Source organism: Dasypus novemcinctus, chromosome 24, assembly GCF_030445035.2.
Source record: "Dasypus novemcinctus isolate mDasNov1 chromosome 24, mDasNov1.1.hap2, whole genome shotgun sequence".
Taxonomy (NCBI): Eukaryota; Metazoa; Chordata; class Mammalia; order Cingulata; family Dasypodidae; genus Dasypus; species Dasypus novemcinctus.
Genome location: NC_080696.1, coordinates 49869371 through 49886456, shown reverse-complemented (window position 1 = coordinate 49886456; position 17086 = coordinate 49869371). Strand labels below are relative to the sequence as shown.

At 54.0% G+C, this 17086-nt stretch overlaps 2 protein-coding genes across 15 annotated transcripts in view; both read left to right on the top strand.

The window, feature by feature from the left end:
• Positions 1-1777, top strand: part of ELMO2 (engulfment and cell motility 2) — a 39069-nt gene extending 37292 nt beyond the window's left edge. For all 10 annotated transcript variants that reach the window (XM_012529582.2, XM_004469897.3, XM_058287164.2 and 7 more), the window contains one exon: positions 259-1777. In XM_012529582.2, coding sequence (XP_012385036.1) covers positions 259-459 — 201 coding nt within the window. In that variant the 3' untranslated portion in view covers positions 460-1777. The remainder of the gene's footprint in view (positions 1-258) is intronic.
• Positions 1778-3356: 1579 nt separating this feature from the next.
• On the top strand, positions 3357-16805 carry SLC35C2 (solute carrier family 35 member C2). 5 transcript variants are annotated; one of them, XM_071211749.1, is made up of 10 exons: positions 3357-3451; positions 8288-8666; positions 9348-9498; positions 10373-10436; positions 11192-11264; positions 11703-11871; positions 11999-12082; positions 14228-14289; positions 15534-15663; positions 16003-16805. In XM_071211749.1, exons 2-10 carry the CDS (start codon positions 8547-8549, stop codon positions 16131-16133), a joined length of 984 nt encoding a protein of 327 aa, XP_071067850.1. In that variant the 5' UTR covers positions 3357-3451; positions 8288-8546; the 3' UTR covers positions 16134-16805. The 5 variants fall into 5 exon arrangements, with proteins under 5 accessions (XP_071067850.1, XP_058143151.1, XP_071067851.1 ...); XM_058287168.2 differs by having other exon boundaries at positions 14228-14403; XM_071211750.1 differs by having other exon boundaries at positions 11659-11871; positions 14228-14403.
• The last annotated feature ends 281 nt before the right edge of the window (positions 16806-17086 follow it).

The window sequence follows — 17086 nt, the reverse complement described above, 5'->3', positions numbered from 1 at the left end:
TCCTATTTCATATTATTTTTAAGGAGTTTTAATGCAAATCCCCTCATAATAGCCAGAAGATATTTTGAGAAAATGAATATCTCAATTTATGTTTGATATTATAGATTTGCATCTATCAGGTCTATATAAAACCAGTTTGCCTACATTGAATAGTGCCAAAAGAAACTAGCTTTGTGAATCCCATCGAGAAGGACCTGAGCAGGACCTCCAGTTGATCAGGAGCCACCATGTGAGGTTTTCTCCATTTGCTCCCCACAGTACTGCATCTGGATTGACGGCCTCAGTGCCCTTATGGGGAAGGACATGTCTAGCGAGCTGACCAAGAGTGACCTGGACACGCTGCTGAGCATGGAGATGAAGCTGCGGCTCCTGGACCTGGAGAATATCCAGATTCCTGAAGCCCCACCACCCGTCCCCAAGGAGCCTAGCAGCTATGACTTTGTCTATCACTATGGCTGAGCCTGGAGCCAGAAGTGACAGTGCCCAGGAAGGGATTTGGGGCCCAGGAGAAACACTCACAGTCTGGTGCCTTGTTTTTTGCTTGTATAGAACCTGTAGTGGCCATGGTGGCTAATGAATGCCAGCCATTCTTCAAACCCTCCTCTGACCACCCAGAGCTTGCTTTTGGTCCCTGCCCACTAAGAGTCAGATGGCAGGGTGTTCTGCCCTCCCCATCACTGCAAAGCCTGGGTTGGACCATGAGGAATGAACAGCAGATGTCCTTGCCTTCCAGCCCAAGAAACTGCTTCTTGAGCTGTATTTAACAATAGCCACTCACCTTTTCTTCTTGAGCCTGCTCTCTGGTCTGCTGGACTCCTTGTGAGCAAGAGCTGGCCCAGGTAAGGCTGACTGCAGAGGACAGGTGTGCTGGACATGTAGAGTACCTAGGAGTGGCTGCCTGTGGGTGGCCCATGCCTTGTGACTCAGATCTAAGAAGAGGCCTTGGCCTTTGCTTAGTAGATGCCTTGGGCCTTTACTTTTCTCTTCTTCGTGAGGACTCACTCCAGCTTCATACGGTGCCAAGATGCTGCTGCTTCTGAGGTTTGGCTCTAATATCTCTGATCTCTGGAGCCACCAGTTATTAGGGCAGATGGAAGTTTCTCCCTACAAGCTCTCATCCTATTAAGTCAAAGGCCTCTGGACTAAGTCCCACCCTCTTAGACTTAAGGAACTTTGCAAGAAAAGCCTGGATGAGTTATGGGCCTAGACTATGGTGAGGTCACTAGATTCCATCCCCCATCTCCCCACGTTTGTATCTTTTCCTTCTTTAGGCAGAAATCTCCCACCTAACCTGAATTACCATCCCCCTCCAGTTTGCTTTCCTTTGGCCCTCCCAGGCCCCAGGAAGTTTGCCTTCCCTTCCTCTCCTTCCCAGTATGGTAGTTTCTGCCATGGCCATGATTTCAGGGAACTGGCTGAGGCCACAGTTGTGCCAATGGGCTTCCCTGGTGCTGCAGCACTTGTAAACCACACGCACAACCTCTCTCCTTAGACAAATGGTAGTGGCATTCAGTATTGTTAGCCTGGCATGGTAGGTACTATCCAATGAAGAGTGTACTATATATTTTCTTTACTGTAGGCCATACTTATACATACGTGTATATATATTTATATAAGATCTACCTATTCTAGGATGGAATGTTTGGAGGAAAATAAAATGGGGCAAAAAAAAAAAAAAAAAGTAATACTTCCAGTTTTGAGCTAAGACTGTAACCTGAGAGCAGCTGGAAGCTTCCTGCCAGTAACCATGTTTTCAATAAAAACTCTTTCATGTAAAGCTGTGGTTCCCATTACCAGCTGTTTTCCTGCCCTTGCTCCCTGCCCAAGGATAGAGATTGTACCTTGAAAGGACTTCAGTGTGTCTGAGAATCTGGAGAGCTCAAACTCTCTAGTCACCTTCCAAGGACCCCTTCCACTTCAACCCCTCCCCATACTCCACCAGCCATGCACAGACACATACCTCCTCGTTAATGATGCTCACAGATTGTTGCACTGGGACAAACTGTTTTCTGCCTAGGCCTGCTGGGTACAGCAGGAAAAGGCATACTGTACACCCCCATGAACATGTCCTCCCTCTTCTCCCTGTGGGGGACACAGCCAAGAACAGCTCTAGTACTTGTGCCTGCTTTACAGACACCTCACTCCTCACCCTGCATGTTGCCTGTGCTAGTGCCAAGCCTTCTAGCTGGTGTTTTGTTGCTCCAAGCCTCCTCAACCTTGGTTGGTAGCTAGGTTGAATGAGGGCTGTAATGAAAATAGACAATTCCTCTTGACTCTGAAAGAGGAGGCAAGGACAAGCTCTTTCAGAAGACCTAGCAAGTGCATGCAATAAGGGCCTTGAGGACTGAATGAAGCCAAGACCTTGGGCAAGAATGGGAGTCATCGTAGGGGCTTGGTAAGTGTTGAATGAACTAATGCCTGTGATGTTAGTAGGCGGAGGCGACAGCACCAGTAGATTGTATACAGCACTGCTTTTACACTCTTACCTTAAGCCTTCTGGTTTGGGGCCAGGTAGGCCCGGCTGAGTCACTTGTAAGGATCAATGTTTGAGGCCGTCTTAAAGCCAGAGAGCCCAGGAAGAAGGGGTTGGAGGAGGGCAGAAGCATAGAACTGGGTCTCAAATGTGCAACCCTGGCCTCTTTGAATCATCTTCCTGTCCACAAACTGTGCCCCTTTTAATCCATCCTGCAAGATGAGTAAAGCCCACGCTCCCTACGGAACTTTTTCAACAATAGTTGTTACTTTCGTTAACAAAACAACACCGTGCCCAAGCCAGGCTCAGTCTCATCCTTTAGAAATCTTTCATTTCTTCTGCCTGGGAGGCTTTCCCCCTCCTCAACCTACTGAAACCGAAATAATTCTTTAGAAGTTTCAGGCGCACAAAAAATAACTTCATAAATACTTAGAATTACCGCACTTCTTCATCTTCTAAGCCTTATGAAGTAGTTTAACGCCCCTGACCTCACAGTCAGCTAGCCAGCCTGTGTTCCCAGGAGAAAAAAAGCCGTGAGAGATTTTTGTGGTTCTGCGGTTGCCTAGCACTGGATTGGATAAAAGGTAAATACTTAACGTGTTCAATAAAAGTAAATAAGTGAACCTATTTTGGATACCTGCTGTGTGCAGGGCACTGGGGCACGCACAGCCCCAGAGTCCCTGCTCTACATCAGGAGAGATACAGATAATTACAACACGTGAAGGTGTTCAATGCTGAGCCAGAGGGATTTCTCGGACGAGGGCACGCGGCGCTGGATCTCGGCGGAGATGGAGAAGGGTCCCGAACACCCCGCGGACCCCGCAACGCAGGACACCCCGGGCAGGAAAAGGCGGGCCCCACCCCGCTCCGCAGCGACTTCCGGCGGAAGTCACGCCCCCTCCCAGCGTGGCGGCGGCACCGGCCTAGCACTTCCGGCCCGGGGATCCTGGTCCGGAGCCCGGAGCACCCGGGTCCTAGGTGAGTGGGAACACGGCTGGCCTTCCCGCCTGCTCCTGGGTCGTGGAGGGCGGGGGCTGGGACTGCGAAGCGGGGTCCCCGCCCCGGCTCTGAGACTCTGCAAGCGGTGCCGTGGGGCACACCCGCGCTCCTGCCTGTTCTAGAGCCTCAGCGTTCCCGTCCGTGCAGGGGCAGGTGCAAGGGTCTCCAGTCGCCGTCCTGCGGGCCGCCTGTCTCACGCTGGTTCAGCCACTATTAACAGCACCTGCGACATACCGGGTCCCGGACCCAGCCGAGGGTCCTACCGACACGACCCTGCCTGTAGAGAGGCCGCGCCCGGGGTGGGACAGGGGCAGGGGCAGTGGCAAGCGCTATGCAAACATGGGACTGTCAGGTGGTGGGTAGGTGCCACGAGGACAAGGAGGCGGACCTAGCAGGTCCGGGGGAGAGCCCTTGAGGAATGGCATTAGAGCTGAAACCTCAACGGAAGTGTTCAGCCAAGCAAAGATCTGTGCAAGAGCGTCCTAGAGAAAGGAAACAGACTTGATGTGTTTGAGAACCGGCAAGGAGGCCAGTGTGGTGGGTGCTGGGGGAAAGTGGCGGAGGAGGAGGTTGCAGAGGCCACATCGTGTGAGGCCTTCCTTGTGGGCCGTGGTGAGGAGTTGGGATTAGGCTGTAGGGCTGTGTTCTGCCTTCTGTGCCTTTTCAAAGCCATCTCTCAGGCTGCTTTGTGCACTCCAGGCTGTAAGGGGGAAGGATTCAGTAGGTGAAAGATAACTTTGGCAGGGGCTGTGGTGGTGAAAGTAGAGGTGAAGAGAGGGAGATGGGTCAGGAATTATATTGGAGGTGGAAATGAGAAGACATGGTTTGAGGAATGAGGGAAAGAGAGTGGGCAGGGATGGCATCATCTTTGATTTTGGGTTTTTGGTTTAAGTAACCTGGTGTGTTGTGTTGGCATTTAATGAATAACTGGAATAGGTTGGGGGCATCAGAAAGAATCAAGAAGTCTGCTTGGGGCATCTTAAGTTTTAGGTATCTTGAATGGGACTACCAGATAGGCAATTACATGGATTTAGTCTGGAGCTCACAAAAGAGGTTCGGCTAATGGAAAGAATTTAGTTGTCAGGCACCCGATTTCCACAGGTTGGGTTAAGGTGGAGGAGCCAGCAAAGAAGACCAAGAAAAAGTCCAGAACAGCAGGAAAAAAAATGGGAGAGTGGGGTGTCATGGCATTTAAGAGGTGTTTCCAGGAGGCAGTGGCTATTTGGAAGCTGCTGATGAGTACCCGTGTACTTGGTCTTTGAAGCAGGTGACAGGGAGGAAAGGGCATGTTGACTCAGTACAACAGTGAGGAGAGGCTGTAGAGGGGGCAGGAGGTGAGGGAATGGAAACAGCAGGGCAAGCAGCCCTGGGGAAGTTTTGCTATAAAGAAGGCCAGTGGCATGAGCCCCGACTGTGAGCCAGAATTAAGTGCTGTGCCTCATGCCATTGACTCCCCTCCCCAGGCAGCAGATGGTTTTTTTCCCCTTCACAGTTTGGGAAACTGTAAAAGCCTAAGACCCAGAGATTAATTAATTCAGGGTCACACACAATCATAAGTAGACCACCAGAATCTGAGCCTAAATCTTTCTAACTCCAGAGTCCCACTTTCAAGCACTGAACGACACTGTGCGTGTTATATTTGGGGAGCCCAAAGGGGAGCAAGGTGGTACAGCAATTCATCGCCTCCCCTGGACACCAGCTCTGCCTGGCTATGGGTGCTGCTCCCAGCTAAACTGTTCCGAGGGGAAAGTAGTGAGGCAGAACATGGAGTGAAATTAACAAAAAAGCATTTACCCCCTGAAGCCTTATCATAAAATAAAGGTGGAGTTCCTATCAGTCTCATATCAGTATCTCCAGTACTTGGCATACAAGGGTGCTTAATCAGTGTCTGTTGAGTAAGTGGCTACTTGATTTCCAAGGCCCTTCTAGCTGAGGCCTGGTTTTATGTGTGTGGTTAGGTGACCTTCTGAACACTAAGATAATGAGTGTTGTTAAACTTAGAGGCAGTGTTCCCTGTGGGCTGGGGTAGTCATGGGAGTTTTCCTGGAGGTAGAGGACCTGAACTAGAGCTTTAAAGGAAAAGCAGGATTTGACCACGCAGAAAAGTGGAGGGAGAGTATTGCAGTATTGGAGCAGGAATTACAGCAAAAGCAGAATACAGGGAGTTGATTCACAGAAATGTGAACAGACTCCGCTACCTTGGAAACCAGGTCAGTTCCTGTGTAGGACCCACTGGGGGAGATTGTTGGGAAGAAAGTGCTCTTAGGACCAGCATGCCTTGTGATTGGCTGTGTGGAGTAAGCACTAGTTCTCAACTGGGAGCAACTTTGCTCCCTAAGGGATATTTGGCAATGTTTGGAGACATTGTGGGTTGCCGCACCTGAGGGCGACAGTGCTGCTGCATCTAGTGGGTGGAGCCCAGGGATGCACAGAACAGCCCCCACAACAAAGAATCAGCCACTCCTGGCGTCAGCAATGCCACTGGTTGAGAAATCTTGGTGTAAAGAATGTGGGCCTTAAGGGCTGCTAGACTTAGATTTGATTCTGGTGTGCTCCACCCCAGCTAGGTAAGCAGGAGTCTGGGAGGTGCAAGGAGCAGGTAGGAGACCAGTGCAGTAGGGGAGAAGAAGACAGCTCAGGCGGTGGTGGAGGTTGTGAGATCTGATTGTATTTGGGATATGTTTTGAAGATACAGCTGACAGTACTTGTTGGTTGAATGTGGACTGAGAGAAAGAGGAATTAAGAATGAGAGCAAGGTTTCTAGTCTGAGCAACTAGGTAAATGGTGGTGGCATCTGCTGAGATGGGAAACAGGAAGAGGAGCGGTTTGGGATGCAGAGTGGGTACAAAAACAGAAGTTCACATTTCAACATGCTGAATGTGAGATGCCTGATAGTAGACCAAGCAGAGGAGACCAGTAAGGAGTTGAATATTAAGGGGCCCCGGGGCATCAGAGCTCAGGATGTACGTTTGGAAGACATCAGCTTACAGAGGCATTTAAAGCAGTGGTACTGCATTAAGTCACCGAGGACACCCCACTGGATACTAGACCCCCTTTTCATAACAAATATTTTGTAATAACCCCCTTTATTATCCTGAAATGAAATTTATGATTAATAGCAACTATCTATGCATGACTTTTTAAAAAATCAATGATTCCGTAACTATAATAAAGAGAAATAAAAGGGAAGTAAGTGTTAGTAAAGTAAAATGCATTTCAATATGTAAGTTTTTGGCACAGCAGTACCAGGAGTAGCTGTGGAGACATCAGACGCTTTTACCTACACGTGGCACACCCAGGAGCATGGCAGCCACAAGCGCAGGCTGGTGCCACCATGAGTGCCACTGCTGTAGACCATGTGGTTTCTCCGAAATGGAAACTGATATAGTTTTGAAAAAAACAGTTAAGTCTCCTCTCAATGTACATGGCATTTACATTCTGGGATGTTTTAGTGTATAGTAAAAACATGAAAAAACTGCTCTGTGTTTCCAATATAAAACAGGTTCTAGGTTCAGGTAACTCTAAGCTGGTATTTCACCTACATGCATGTAAAAGCCATGTAGGATGCAAAGCAATTCTTGGTTAGGTGGGACTGCCCCACTTATATCCCTGCTCGCTCATCACCAGAAGCATCCCCCCAAAGCACCACCATAGATTTTCAAAGCTCCTCTGAAGAGAATCACAGTCTCAGGGAGTCTCTGGGGCAAAGTCTCGTGCCAGCTGTCACAGGCAGCCTGGGGGAGGGGAAGTGATAGTACAAGTTCCAGCGTGCAAGGAAGTACAGTTACTCCCTTCAGAAAGGATTGGAGCGGGGGTACTGTCTGGCCAAATGGCTCCAGGAAGGCATTCCAGCAGAGTGGGAAGGGGTCAAAGGACGAGCTGGGGGAGGGGAAGCAGATGAAGCAGCAGGTGTCATTTCACTGGATCCTGCCCCGGGCACTCATTAGGTTTGGCTGGACCGGTGGGAAGCATGGAGTGGCTCAGTCCTAGGGCAGGTGCCAGGATCTAGGGCAGGTGCTGTCTCTGGTTAGGGCCAAGACCAGGTAGGTATTGGGTTCTTGATTCATGTCCCTCCAAACCCCTTGGTTGATTTTTAACCCCTTAAAGACCAGACCGGGCCCCTGAAAATCAGCCTGATGTGCACACCCACTTGCACTGAGTCATCAGACCACTCTCGAGAACTTGCAGTGTGCTGGGAAGGGCAACGTGGGCACAGCGGGCCCTGGTCCTCCTGGAGCTCACAGCCTCCCAGGGGACACAGACATTGCTCATGTCATCAAGTGTCCTGTGAAGGAAAACGAGGGGAGCCGTGACAGCACCACCTTGTGTCTCAGGAAGCCAAGGGGGTGTCCCTGAGGAAGAGACGTTTGAGCTGAGCATAAGGAGAATTAGCTCAGAAAGGAATGCAGGGGGCACAAAACCAGAAGGAGTCTGGCCAAGAGGTGGCCAGTGGGAACAGTACAGAGGGTGGACCAACAGGGGCCGGACCAGGGCCTCACGGGCCTCAGGCTGGACCTCGGTCTTCACCACAAGAGTGCAGGAAGCTATGGAAGGATTTTAAGCCATGATCTGACATGATCAGACATGTCACTTTGGTGACAGCTCATGGAGAACAGTGTGAGGGGACGAGAGTGGGGCTGGCACAGAGCTCTGAGCGCCTTGCCGTTTCAGTCTGTCCTCTGCTGCCCTCCCTGGGGGATGGGGTGGCAGAGGCAGGGCGCACGACCCCAAAGTTAAGCAACCTTTGCCAGCCTCCGGCTGCAAGAGGCATCACCTCTGCCCAGAGTCCTCAGAACTGCCTTTTTGTTTTTCCAGCGTCAGGCCTGGGGCTTGTGAGCCCTGCCTCTGCGTGATCATGGACAGGGTTGACTCGGGCCACCAGCCCCTCAGGTGAGGACTCTGCCTGGGGCTCCGCTGACCACTCCGAGTCATGGGGTCAGAGAGAACTCCTTTAACCGGGAGACGTTCTTGCTGAGAGTTGTGGCCCAGCGCAAGCGGCTCCTCCTGAGGCTGCCCTCAAGAGAGACGCCTGCACCCACCGACCCAGGAAACCAGGGCGTTGCAGCTTCCCCGGATGGGGAGGTGGGCCCTCGACCTGGCCTTTGCGTGGAAGGCGCTCTTGACTCTGGGGCTCGTCCTTCTCTACTACTGCTTCTCCATCGGCATCACCTTCTACAACAAATGGCTGACAAAGGTAACCCAGAGGCCTTGGCAGTGGGGGCAGGGGCAGGGGCAGAGCAAAAGGTGGCCGTAGCCAGCGCTGAGGTCCCTAATTTTTAACAACAGGGAGGCATAGGCTTCAACCAGTCCCACGGGAAGCCAGCCTTACTTAGTGATGGAACAGGGCCCTGGAAGGAAACCAGCCAGAGCAGGCATTTCTCTTAAATGTTTAGATAATGGGGAAATCTGCTGGGAATGGGGTAGGAAGGTGGGATGAGGGGAAGCTCCAGCCAGCAGCAGTGATTTACTAACCAACCAAAAATTTTAGTTTCTTAATAATTGGTACAGATGTATCAGTCCACACTGGCTATTATTCTAGGGGATTAGCCATGGAAGGTGGTGTGGGAGGGGCCCAGGAGCAGGGAGCCCAGCTGGCATGTAGAAGTGGCAGAGACAAGGCCGTGCTAGGATTGAGCCCCGGGTCTGCCCCCTACTCTCTTGGGACCTCCAAAATTGAACTAATAATCTCATTCCAAATGCTTGTAACGGAGGCACCTGAAAGCCCCCCACCCCGCCCGACCCCCATATGCCGTGTAGCACTCGTCAACCTCCACAAAGCCCTGCTGCCACCAGGAAGAGGCGCGAGGGGCAGCGGGAACAGCCGCGGCCCGGCTCTCAGCGGTGCCTGGGCGCCGTGTGCTTCTGGTCCGTACAGAGCTTCCATTTCCCCCTCTTCATGACCATGCTGCACCTGGCCGTGATCTTCCTGTTCTCCGCCTTGTCCAGGGCGCTGGTTCAGTGCTCCAGCCACAGGGCCCGCGTGGTGCTGAGCTGGACCGACTACCTCAGAAGAGTAGCTCCCACAGGTACGCCCTGTGTGCCGGGGCCGGGGGTTTGCTGGGAAAACCCTGGGCAAGACAAGAGGAAGCCTCCGAGGCCTCGAGGCACAGTTTCCACAGCCCACCCCCCGCCCCCCACTGTGCCTTCTGACTCCTGCCCCCTCGCTGGTCCCTGCCTGCACTTCTGCCTCATACCTCTTCCCCATCTTCTGCTCCCCCACACACCCAGACAAACTAGCGGGTCCCTTGCCCTTCAACAAGTCCCCTGAGCCGGAACTAAGACCTGGAGAAACAGTAGTGAGCAAAGCAAGGTCCCTGCACTCTTGGTGCCGTAGGGGCAGCAGCAGGGAAGGTCACCCAGGCTTGGGGCAGGGGAGGGGCAGGGCAGGTGTTGTCCAGGCCTGAAGGCTGAGCGGCACTGGGAAGGGGGACCTCAGGGAGGCCTTCCTGTACCCTGGAGAGCTTTGGTGCCTGTGGAGTCTGAAAGGGAACTGAGAGTGTTGGTGGCAGTGAGAGGAAGTGAAAGAAAGGAGCCTGAGAGGACTGGCAGGGGACGGATCCTGGAGGGCGGGGCCTCAGGGCCACACGGGGTGGGGAATGAGGGAGCTTGTGTTTTATCCCTGATAGCATCAGATCAATACCGCTCATGGGGAGCAGAACATCACGGCCCTGCATCAGTCCATTCTGATGCAACTTGTTCTGACAGGTTGCGTCAGGATGGATTCCAGCCCTACTGCCCCAGCAGCAGCTGAGGGGCCCCTTTTCTGACTAGGGGTTGACCCTTTAGTTGCTGGATGAAAAGGAGGGGTGGAGGGAGCCCCCAGGGAAGTGTTTCAGCAACCGGCACAGCCGTCCCTTGACCGTGCTCACACTGCCCAGGGGGGTGCCCTTGTCTCCACAGCACTGGCAACGGCGCTTGACGTGGGCTTGTCCAACTGGAGCTTCCTCTACATCACCGTCTCGCTGTGAGTACTGGCCACACCCTGCCACCTCCCTGCAGGCTCACGCTCTCTCTGTCCGTCCAGCTGGCTGTCTGCGCACCCGGCCACTCCACCTCTCTCTGGGACCAGCCCTTGCTCTCTCAGCTCCTCCCTGGCACCCAGCAGCTCTCCAGGAAGTCGCCAGCCTCTTCCGTAAGCCCAGTGCAGAGGGTGCTGCACCCGCCTGCCCGGCGGCGTGGGGTTAACAGCCATAGCAGGGGGGAGAGGCTGCCAGAGCCACAGAGGAAGGAAACCAGTGTGCAGTGCACGCAGCCGTGCCAGAGCTTAGCCTGGGCACAGAGGGGCTGCACGTAATAGTTCGTTATTTCTTATCTCAGGTTTTTTGCTTCAGAGAGCAAAATCCCTGCCTTCTCTTTTTCTTCTCTCATCCTTCTTCCCTTACCCTAGTCTCCATAGAGGGTAGATAAAGAATAGGACTCGGTGAGCTCAGTGTCACATCTACAGCCTTTCCTCCCTGGTGGTAACCAGAGGTCCCTTAATCAGAGATTTGCTCCCATAAAAGGTCACTTGTCAACCAGACAAAGCAGGCCAGCTTCTTTCAGTCTTTTGTCCCCAGGTAGCCTTGCTGGCCTGAGCAGAGCCAGTAGTCTGCAGGGAAGTCAGGTCCTGCCCGCCCACTCCCTTTCCAGCCCACTGACGTGTGTGCTCGGTGCCTTTCTCGGTGGTGGGTTTTGAGCCCCAGGCACCAACAGTGCGTGATGGGTAATTTTCTCTTCCAGGTACACAATGACCAAATCCTCCGCTGTCCTCTTCATCTTGATCTTCTCACTGATCTTCAAGCTGGAGGAGCTGGTGAGGCCCCACTTTCCCTTGGTCCCTCCTACCCCCCAGATGCTAAGGCTAAAAGAGGGAGCCTGAGCGTGGCTTGTGTGTGACAGAGGAGACAGGCCAAATCCAGGTGGCAGTGACTCCTTTCTCTGAGAAAGGACATAGTTGCAGGGGCCACATTCGGAATACTTAAGGCTGGTATGGCAGGGGTAGTGACCAAAGGAGGTCCAGGGGTGGGGGTGGGCCCACCATGGAAAGCATTGGGATTTTACAAATTGCGATGGCAGGTATTGGCTGAATGTCAGCATTCAGCCCTGTGTACATCGATGGGCAGGATGCTGGCCAAGAACCTCCGGGGGGCAGGGGCAGGGAGCTGGTTCTTGCCCCAGCGGCAGCCAACAGGACTGCTGACTCCCAGGCTCCACCTCTGGAGTTGGTTGCAACTGCTCCCCGTCCTAACAGCGAGCGGCCCTGGTCCTGGTGGTCCTCCTCATTGCTGGGGGCCTCTTCATGTTCACCTACAAGTCCACGCAGTTCAACCTGGAGGGCTTCGCCTTGGTGCTGGGCGCCTCGTTCATTGGCGGCATCCGCTGGACCCTCACCCAGATGCTCCTGCAGAAGGCTGAGCTTGGTGAGCCTGTGCCATGCGTTGCCCAGAGATAGGGTCCCTGGCTCCAGGCAGGGTGGGGGCTCTCCAGGGGCAGCAAGAGAAGCTGCGCTGGCCAGAGCTGACGGCTCGCCCTCCCCCAACCCTGCAGGGCTCCAGAACCCCATCGACACCATGTTCCACCTGCAGCCACTCATGTTCCTGGGGCTCTTCCCTCTCTTTGCCATATTTGAAGGTACGTTGGTCATCCACCTTGGGGCACCTCTGTTCAGCAGATTCCAAATTCCTGCCCTGAACCCAGCGCTGGTCACTGCAGAGGTCAGAGAGGTCAAAGATGCAGTCGCATGTGGTTTGGGGGCTGGACAGACTTTGATAAGAAGGTTGGAACCTAGCGTGATAAATGGACATAGAAAGCGTATATAAAATACAGCCAACAATAACGGCAGGGACTCTTTACAGAGCCCAGAAGATACGCCTATCATCATTTAAAACGTACTAGCTCATTCCATCCTCACAGCAGTACTATGGGGTGTCATTTTATAGGTGAAAGACCTGAGGCACAGAGGAGTAGACATACATAACTTGCCCAAGATCCCCTGGCTCAGATGTGAGCCGGGATTTGGGCCCGCCGCCTGGCTCCAGGCTCTTAACCACTACTCTTAACGCGCTGTGCTGTGCTGCCTCTAAGGAGCAGAGTGGTAAGGCGAGTCCAGCAGCTTCCTGGGCCCTGCATTTGGGAGGCTGAGAGGGAGCCTGGGTGTCTGAGAAGAGGGCACGGTAGGGTCGGCAGTGCCGAGGCCTGTTCCCGCAGGGCGTATGTTTGGGGGAGCATGGGCAGTTCAGGACTGGCCGGGGGGTGTTTCCAGGAATGGGGCCCAGGGCTAGGTGCAGGGATTGGGGGATGAGCAGTTGGTCTCCACCACTGTCATCTCCCTAGAGGGGAGGCGAGGCGAGAGGGGGTGATGACGGCTTCTCCAGGCTGCGAGTGGCAGCCCCCCCTCCGTCCTCAGATGCGTTGGGATTAGTCTTTGTTTATCCTTCCTACCCAGAGTCCTGGCTGTCCTCAGGGTCATTACAGAGAATCCTGCCCCCCATCCACTTAAGTTTCAAGCAGTGAAGCATCTCAAATCTTCCTGAGAAAATTATCCCTCAGCCCCGTTGTCCAGGAAACTTGTGTTCTGCAGCCTTATTTTTGTCCTTTTTAAAATCTCTCCCCATTCCTTCATTATATCCCCTTGTAGCAGACAGCGCACTCGCCTTGTCGTCCTGCGTGTTTGCACCATTCCCCATCCCTGCAAACCCGCATCCAAAAGCCCCTGTTAGTTGTCACTTAGCAAAGCTGCATGGATTTAGCTCCTTTAATCTTTTCTGGTAAATTAATCCCCCAAGCGCCTTCATTACTTATGTTGCTCTTCCCCGAATTCCCTTCAATTTGCCGAGGCCTTTGCAGTACTGCTGAGCCCAGCACCAAACACGATGTCCTACTTTGTGAGCCTGTTGGCCTGGGGGGAGCTGTCACTTGCGTTTCTTTGGTGCTTCCCTCCAGAAGTCTCCAGCACTCTTCCAGCCTCGGGCTGCCTTGGGCACCTGGTCATGCCTAGTTCAGGGCTCCCCTTCCCACCCTGCTCGTACACGACGGGCACTTTCCTGCTGGGAGGGACCCAAGGAGTCGTTCTCTCACATGGGTGGTGCCGGAGGCGCCGTGGATCTTCTGAAAATCTAAGCAAAATTTGGTGTGTGTGTGTGCGTGTGTATGTTCCTGGAGTAAAGGAATATGGCTTTTATAGTGTATATCTACTTGTGCCTGTGTATGTTTATTTCTTTCTGAGAAGTGTTCGTCCCAACCCTCTTGTTTTACCAGTGGGCAGACTGCAATCTAGAGCTATAAGATGGCAGGGCCTGTACTAAACGGGAAGAGGCTGGTTGAGATGGTTTTGTCTGAAATTTAGCATGTGGGGCTCACTGGGCGGGCCGCCCCATCTCTCTCCAGCCCGTGGATGTAAACGCAGCAGAAGCCGTACCAGGTCACTCTCTCTCCCCCACCCCAGCACTCCAGAGGTTTTCTCAGTAGTGCCCCACCCCATCTCTGCTTTAGGCTGGTGGCTGGGACGAGCCCTCCCAGCATTCCTTGTTGGGATCACTGTCTTGTACTGCCCTGGGGTTCTCCGGCAGACCCCAGTCTCCCAAAGGCTCAGGCCACCTGGTGAGATTCCTTTATATCTCCCAGCCAGGTTCTCAGGGCTCCAGACGGTCCAGGTGCTCAGCCAGGGCTGTCTCATCAGGTGCTGGGCAGGGCAGGGGCAGGCCTGCTGGACCCGGGGAGGCCACCCAGTGGGCATTCGCAGGCCTCAGCCTCCCACTCTCTCCCCATCACTTGCAGGTCTTCACTTGTCCACATCTGAGAAAATCTTCCGTTTCCAGGACCCAGGGCTGCTTCTGCGGGTACTTGGGAGCCTCTTCCTGGGCGGGATTCTCGCCTTTGGTTTGGGCTTCTCTGAGTTCCTCCTGGTCTCCAGAACCTCCAGCCTCACTCTCTCCATTGCCGGCATTTTTAAGGTACAGACTTGGAGGTGATGCCAGTGTCGTCTTAGAGGGGAACCCTCCAGAGGTGCTCCCATCCCAGTTCCTGCCCCCCAGGGCCCTGCAGAGAGGAGAGGCACCAAGTACTGCGCTCTCATTTACCCGCCCTGCAGTCGCCACAGCTGCACTGGGGGTGGTGGGGGTGGTCATCCCCATTCCACAGAGGAGGGGACCAGCCCAAGAGCTGCTCCTCCCCAGGCCTGCGCAGCTAGGAAGTAGCTAAGCTGGGATTCAAAGCCAGGCCTGACCGCGCTAGGCCAGGCATCATTCGTGTCTCCCTAAGGACCCACGGATTGTTTGGCCACTGGATCGTTTGGCAGTGGCCGGGAGCCCTGGGTCGAAAGCCTCCATCCTGACTTGTCAGAAAAGAGTTCCCTGATTGATGGGCAGCACCTCCTGTGGGCACAGCAAGGCATAGTTAGGGCACGAGTGCCATGTGTTTGCCAGCCTTGCCTCTGCTGCTGCCTAGTGGTACTCCCCCTTCTCTTCCCCTCTCCCTCCACCTCTCCTCTCGCCTCACCTCCTCCCTTTCCTTTGCCTGCCATCTCTCCCCACCTCCCTGCTCAGGGCCAGGGAGGGAATTTTCTCTTTGACCAGGAAAGTGCCAGTACTGGAGCAGTGCTGCCAGAAATGCAGGTCTCCCAAGGGTCTCCTGGCTGCCAGCCAAGCGATTAAGGCACACACTGTAGTTTGCGGAACGAATTGTCCCACCAGTCCCACTGGCAATTACTGTTTATGAAGCCCCCATGGCCAGCGTGTGTCCTGCAGAGCCTGGGGTCACCCTCTGTTCCAACCTGCAAGGTGCCTCATGGAAGGGTCTCGGCCCAGCACCTGCGCTCCCAGCCCTGGGTCCAGTTTGCCTCTTTCCATCCTGACAGAAGCACCTTCTTTGTTGCATCTCAGTAGCCCAGAGGGAGGGCCACAGGCCCTTGGCTCACAGAAGCCCCCTTTGCCTCTGCCCTTTGGGCCAGCCTGCCCTGCCTGCTGGGCCCTGGAGTTTGGGCAGGTCTGGCTCTGTCCTGCATGTACCCAGTGCCCCCATGTCCCACCCTCCTTGCAGAGAAGCCCCTTCTAATCACTCCCCCTTCCTGCTTCTCTGCCCCCAGGAAGTCTGCACCCTGCTTTTGGCAGCTCATCTGCTGGGCGACCAGATCAGCCTCATCAACTGGCTCGGCTTCGCCCTCTGCCTCTCAGGCATAGCCCTGCACGTCACCCTCAAAGCCCTACACTCCAGAGGTAACCCAGGGCCCCTTTCCAAGGCCATAGTTTTCCATTGTCATTCTCCCCACAACTCTCCGGGTTTCCCCTCACCCAACCCCAGCACTGCCAGGAGGAGCAGGTGCTCTCGGCTTCCCCATAGCAGTCCCAGCCTACACAGTCCAGCCACTTCTGCACTGACCATTTCTCTAATTCAGGAAGGATGCTCAGTGGTTCGGCCACCACCCTCCAGGGAGACTTGGGGTCATGTCCTGAGAGTAGGTGGCGGGGGCCATGGTGACTCAGTGCACACTCCAGTCAGGGCAAACCAAGAAAACCATTACTGCATCTCTAACCTGGGTCTCTCTCTATCCCAAGGTGATGGAAACCCTAAGCCTTTGAAGGGGCTGGGCTCCAGTCCTGACCTGGAGCTGCTGCTCCGGAGCAGCCAGCAGGAGGAAGAGGACAACGAGGAGGAGGAGTACTTTGTGGCCCAGGGACAGCAGTGACCAGGCAGGGGGAGGAGCTTGCATGCAGGCTGCTCCCCACCTGAGCTGCTGCTTCACCCTCAGCTGAGCAGCTCAGGTGGGCCTGGTAGCTCTTCACAACAGGTGGAGAGCAGGGGGCTGGGAGTTGCCCAGGCTGGGCCTCGGGGACAGCCCTGTGGTGGAGCTGGCTCCTACCCTTCCCTTCAGAGCTTGGCCAAACAGAGGGTGAGCCCCAGCCACATGGCCCCAGTGCTGGAACCACAGCAGGAGATTCTGTTTGCCCGACTCTGATGGCCAGGATTAGAATCTCAGAGACATAATGGGTTTCTAAGGGGACTGGGTTTAGACTGCAGAGCAGTTCAGAAAGGAGACGGAGAGGCTGGGGCCTCATCACCTGGAAAGCATCTTTGCTTGGGGAGCAGATTTATTTATAGTTGGAAATAAATGGTTTACGGTCCAGTGGCCATTCCATGTTGCTTGCAGCCAGTTCTCACTCAGCCTGGAGGTGGGGGGAGAGAGGGTGGCATGGGCCTGGCCTCCCCCTTTCCTTCCCTGCCGGGGGCCTTCTTCAGATGCCTGGGCATAAACCAGGGCTCCTACATCACTTCTGCTCCTGTCTGAGCCCCCGTGCTCTCCTGGGGGCCCCACCACACCTGCAGGCAGAAATAAAATGAATATTTACTGCATACCAGACATGCTTTTGCAGCCTGGCTCTCGTTTATTAGCTCTGTGGCCTTAAACAAATTACTTAGTCTCTCTGTTCTATGCTTGCTTCATCTGTGAGTTGGGGATACCTATTTAATAAGGGTCATTCTGAAGGTTGTGAGTCAATACTGTAACATTAAATATTGTGTCGCTTTTTTAAAATCCTTTCAACAACCAAGAAACCCAGACTTAGGAAAGACAAAGAACTTCCTAAGTGAGTCGCAGAGCTGGGACCCAAGCCCAGGCCTCGCTGCCCCCAGCATCCATGT

Excerpts from the sequence above, each read along its gene's own strand:
- SLC35C2 (XM_058287168.2), top strand. The coding sequence starts at position 8,547 with ATGGGGAGGTGGGCCCTCGACCTGGCCTTTGCGTGGAAGGCGCTCTTG. Across the intron at positions 12,083-14,227 it reads TCTCTTTGCCATATTTGAAG|GTCTTCACTTGTCCACATCT; the intron begins GTACGTTGGTCA and ends CATCACTTGCAG. Across the intron at positions 14,404-15,533 it reads CCATTGCCGGCATTTTTAAG|GAAGTCTGCACCCTGCTTTT; the intron begins GTACAGACTTGG and ends CTCTGCCCCCAG.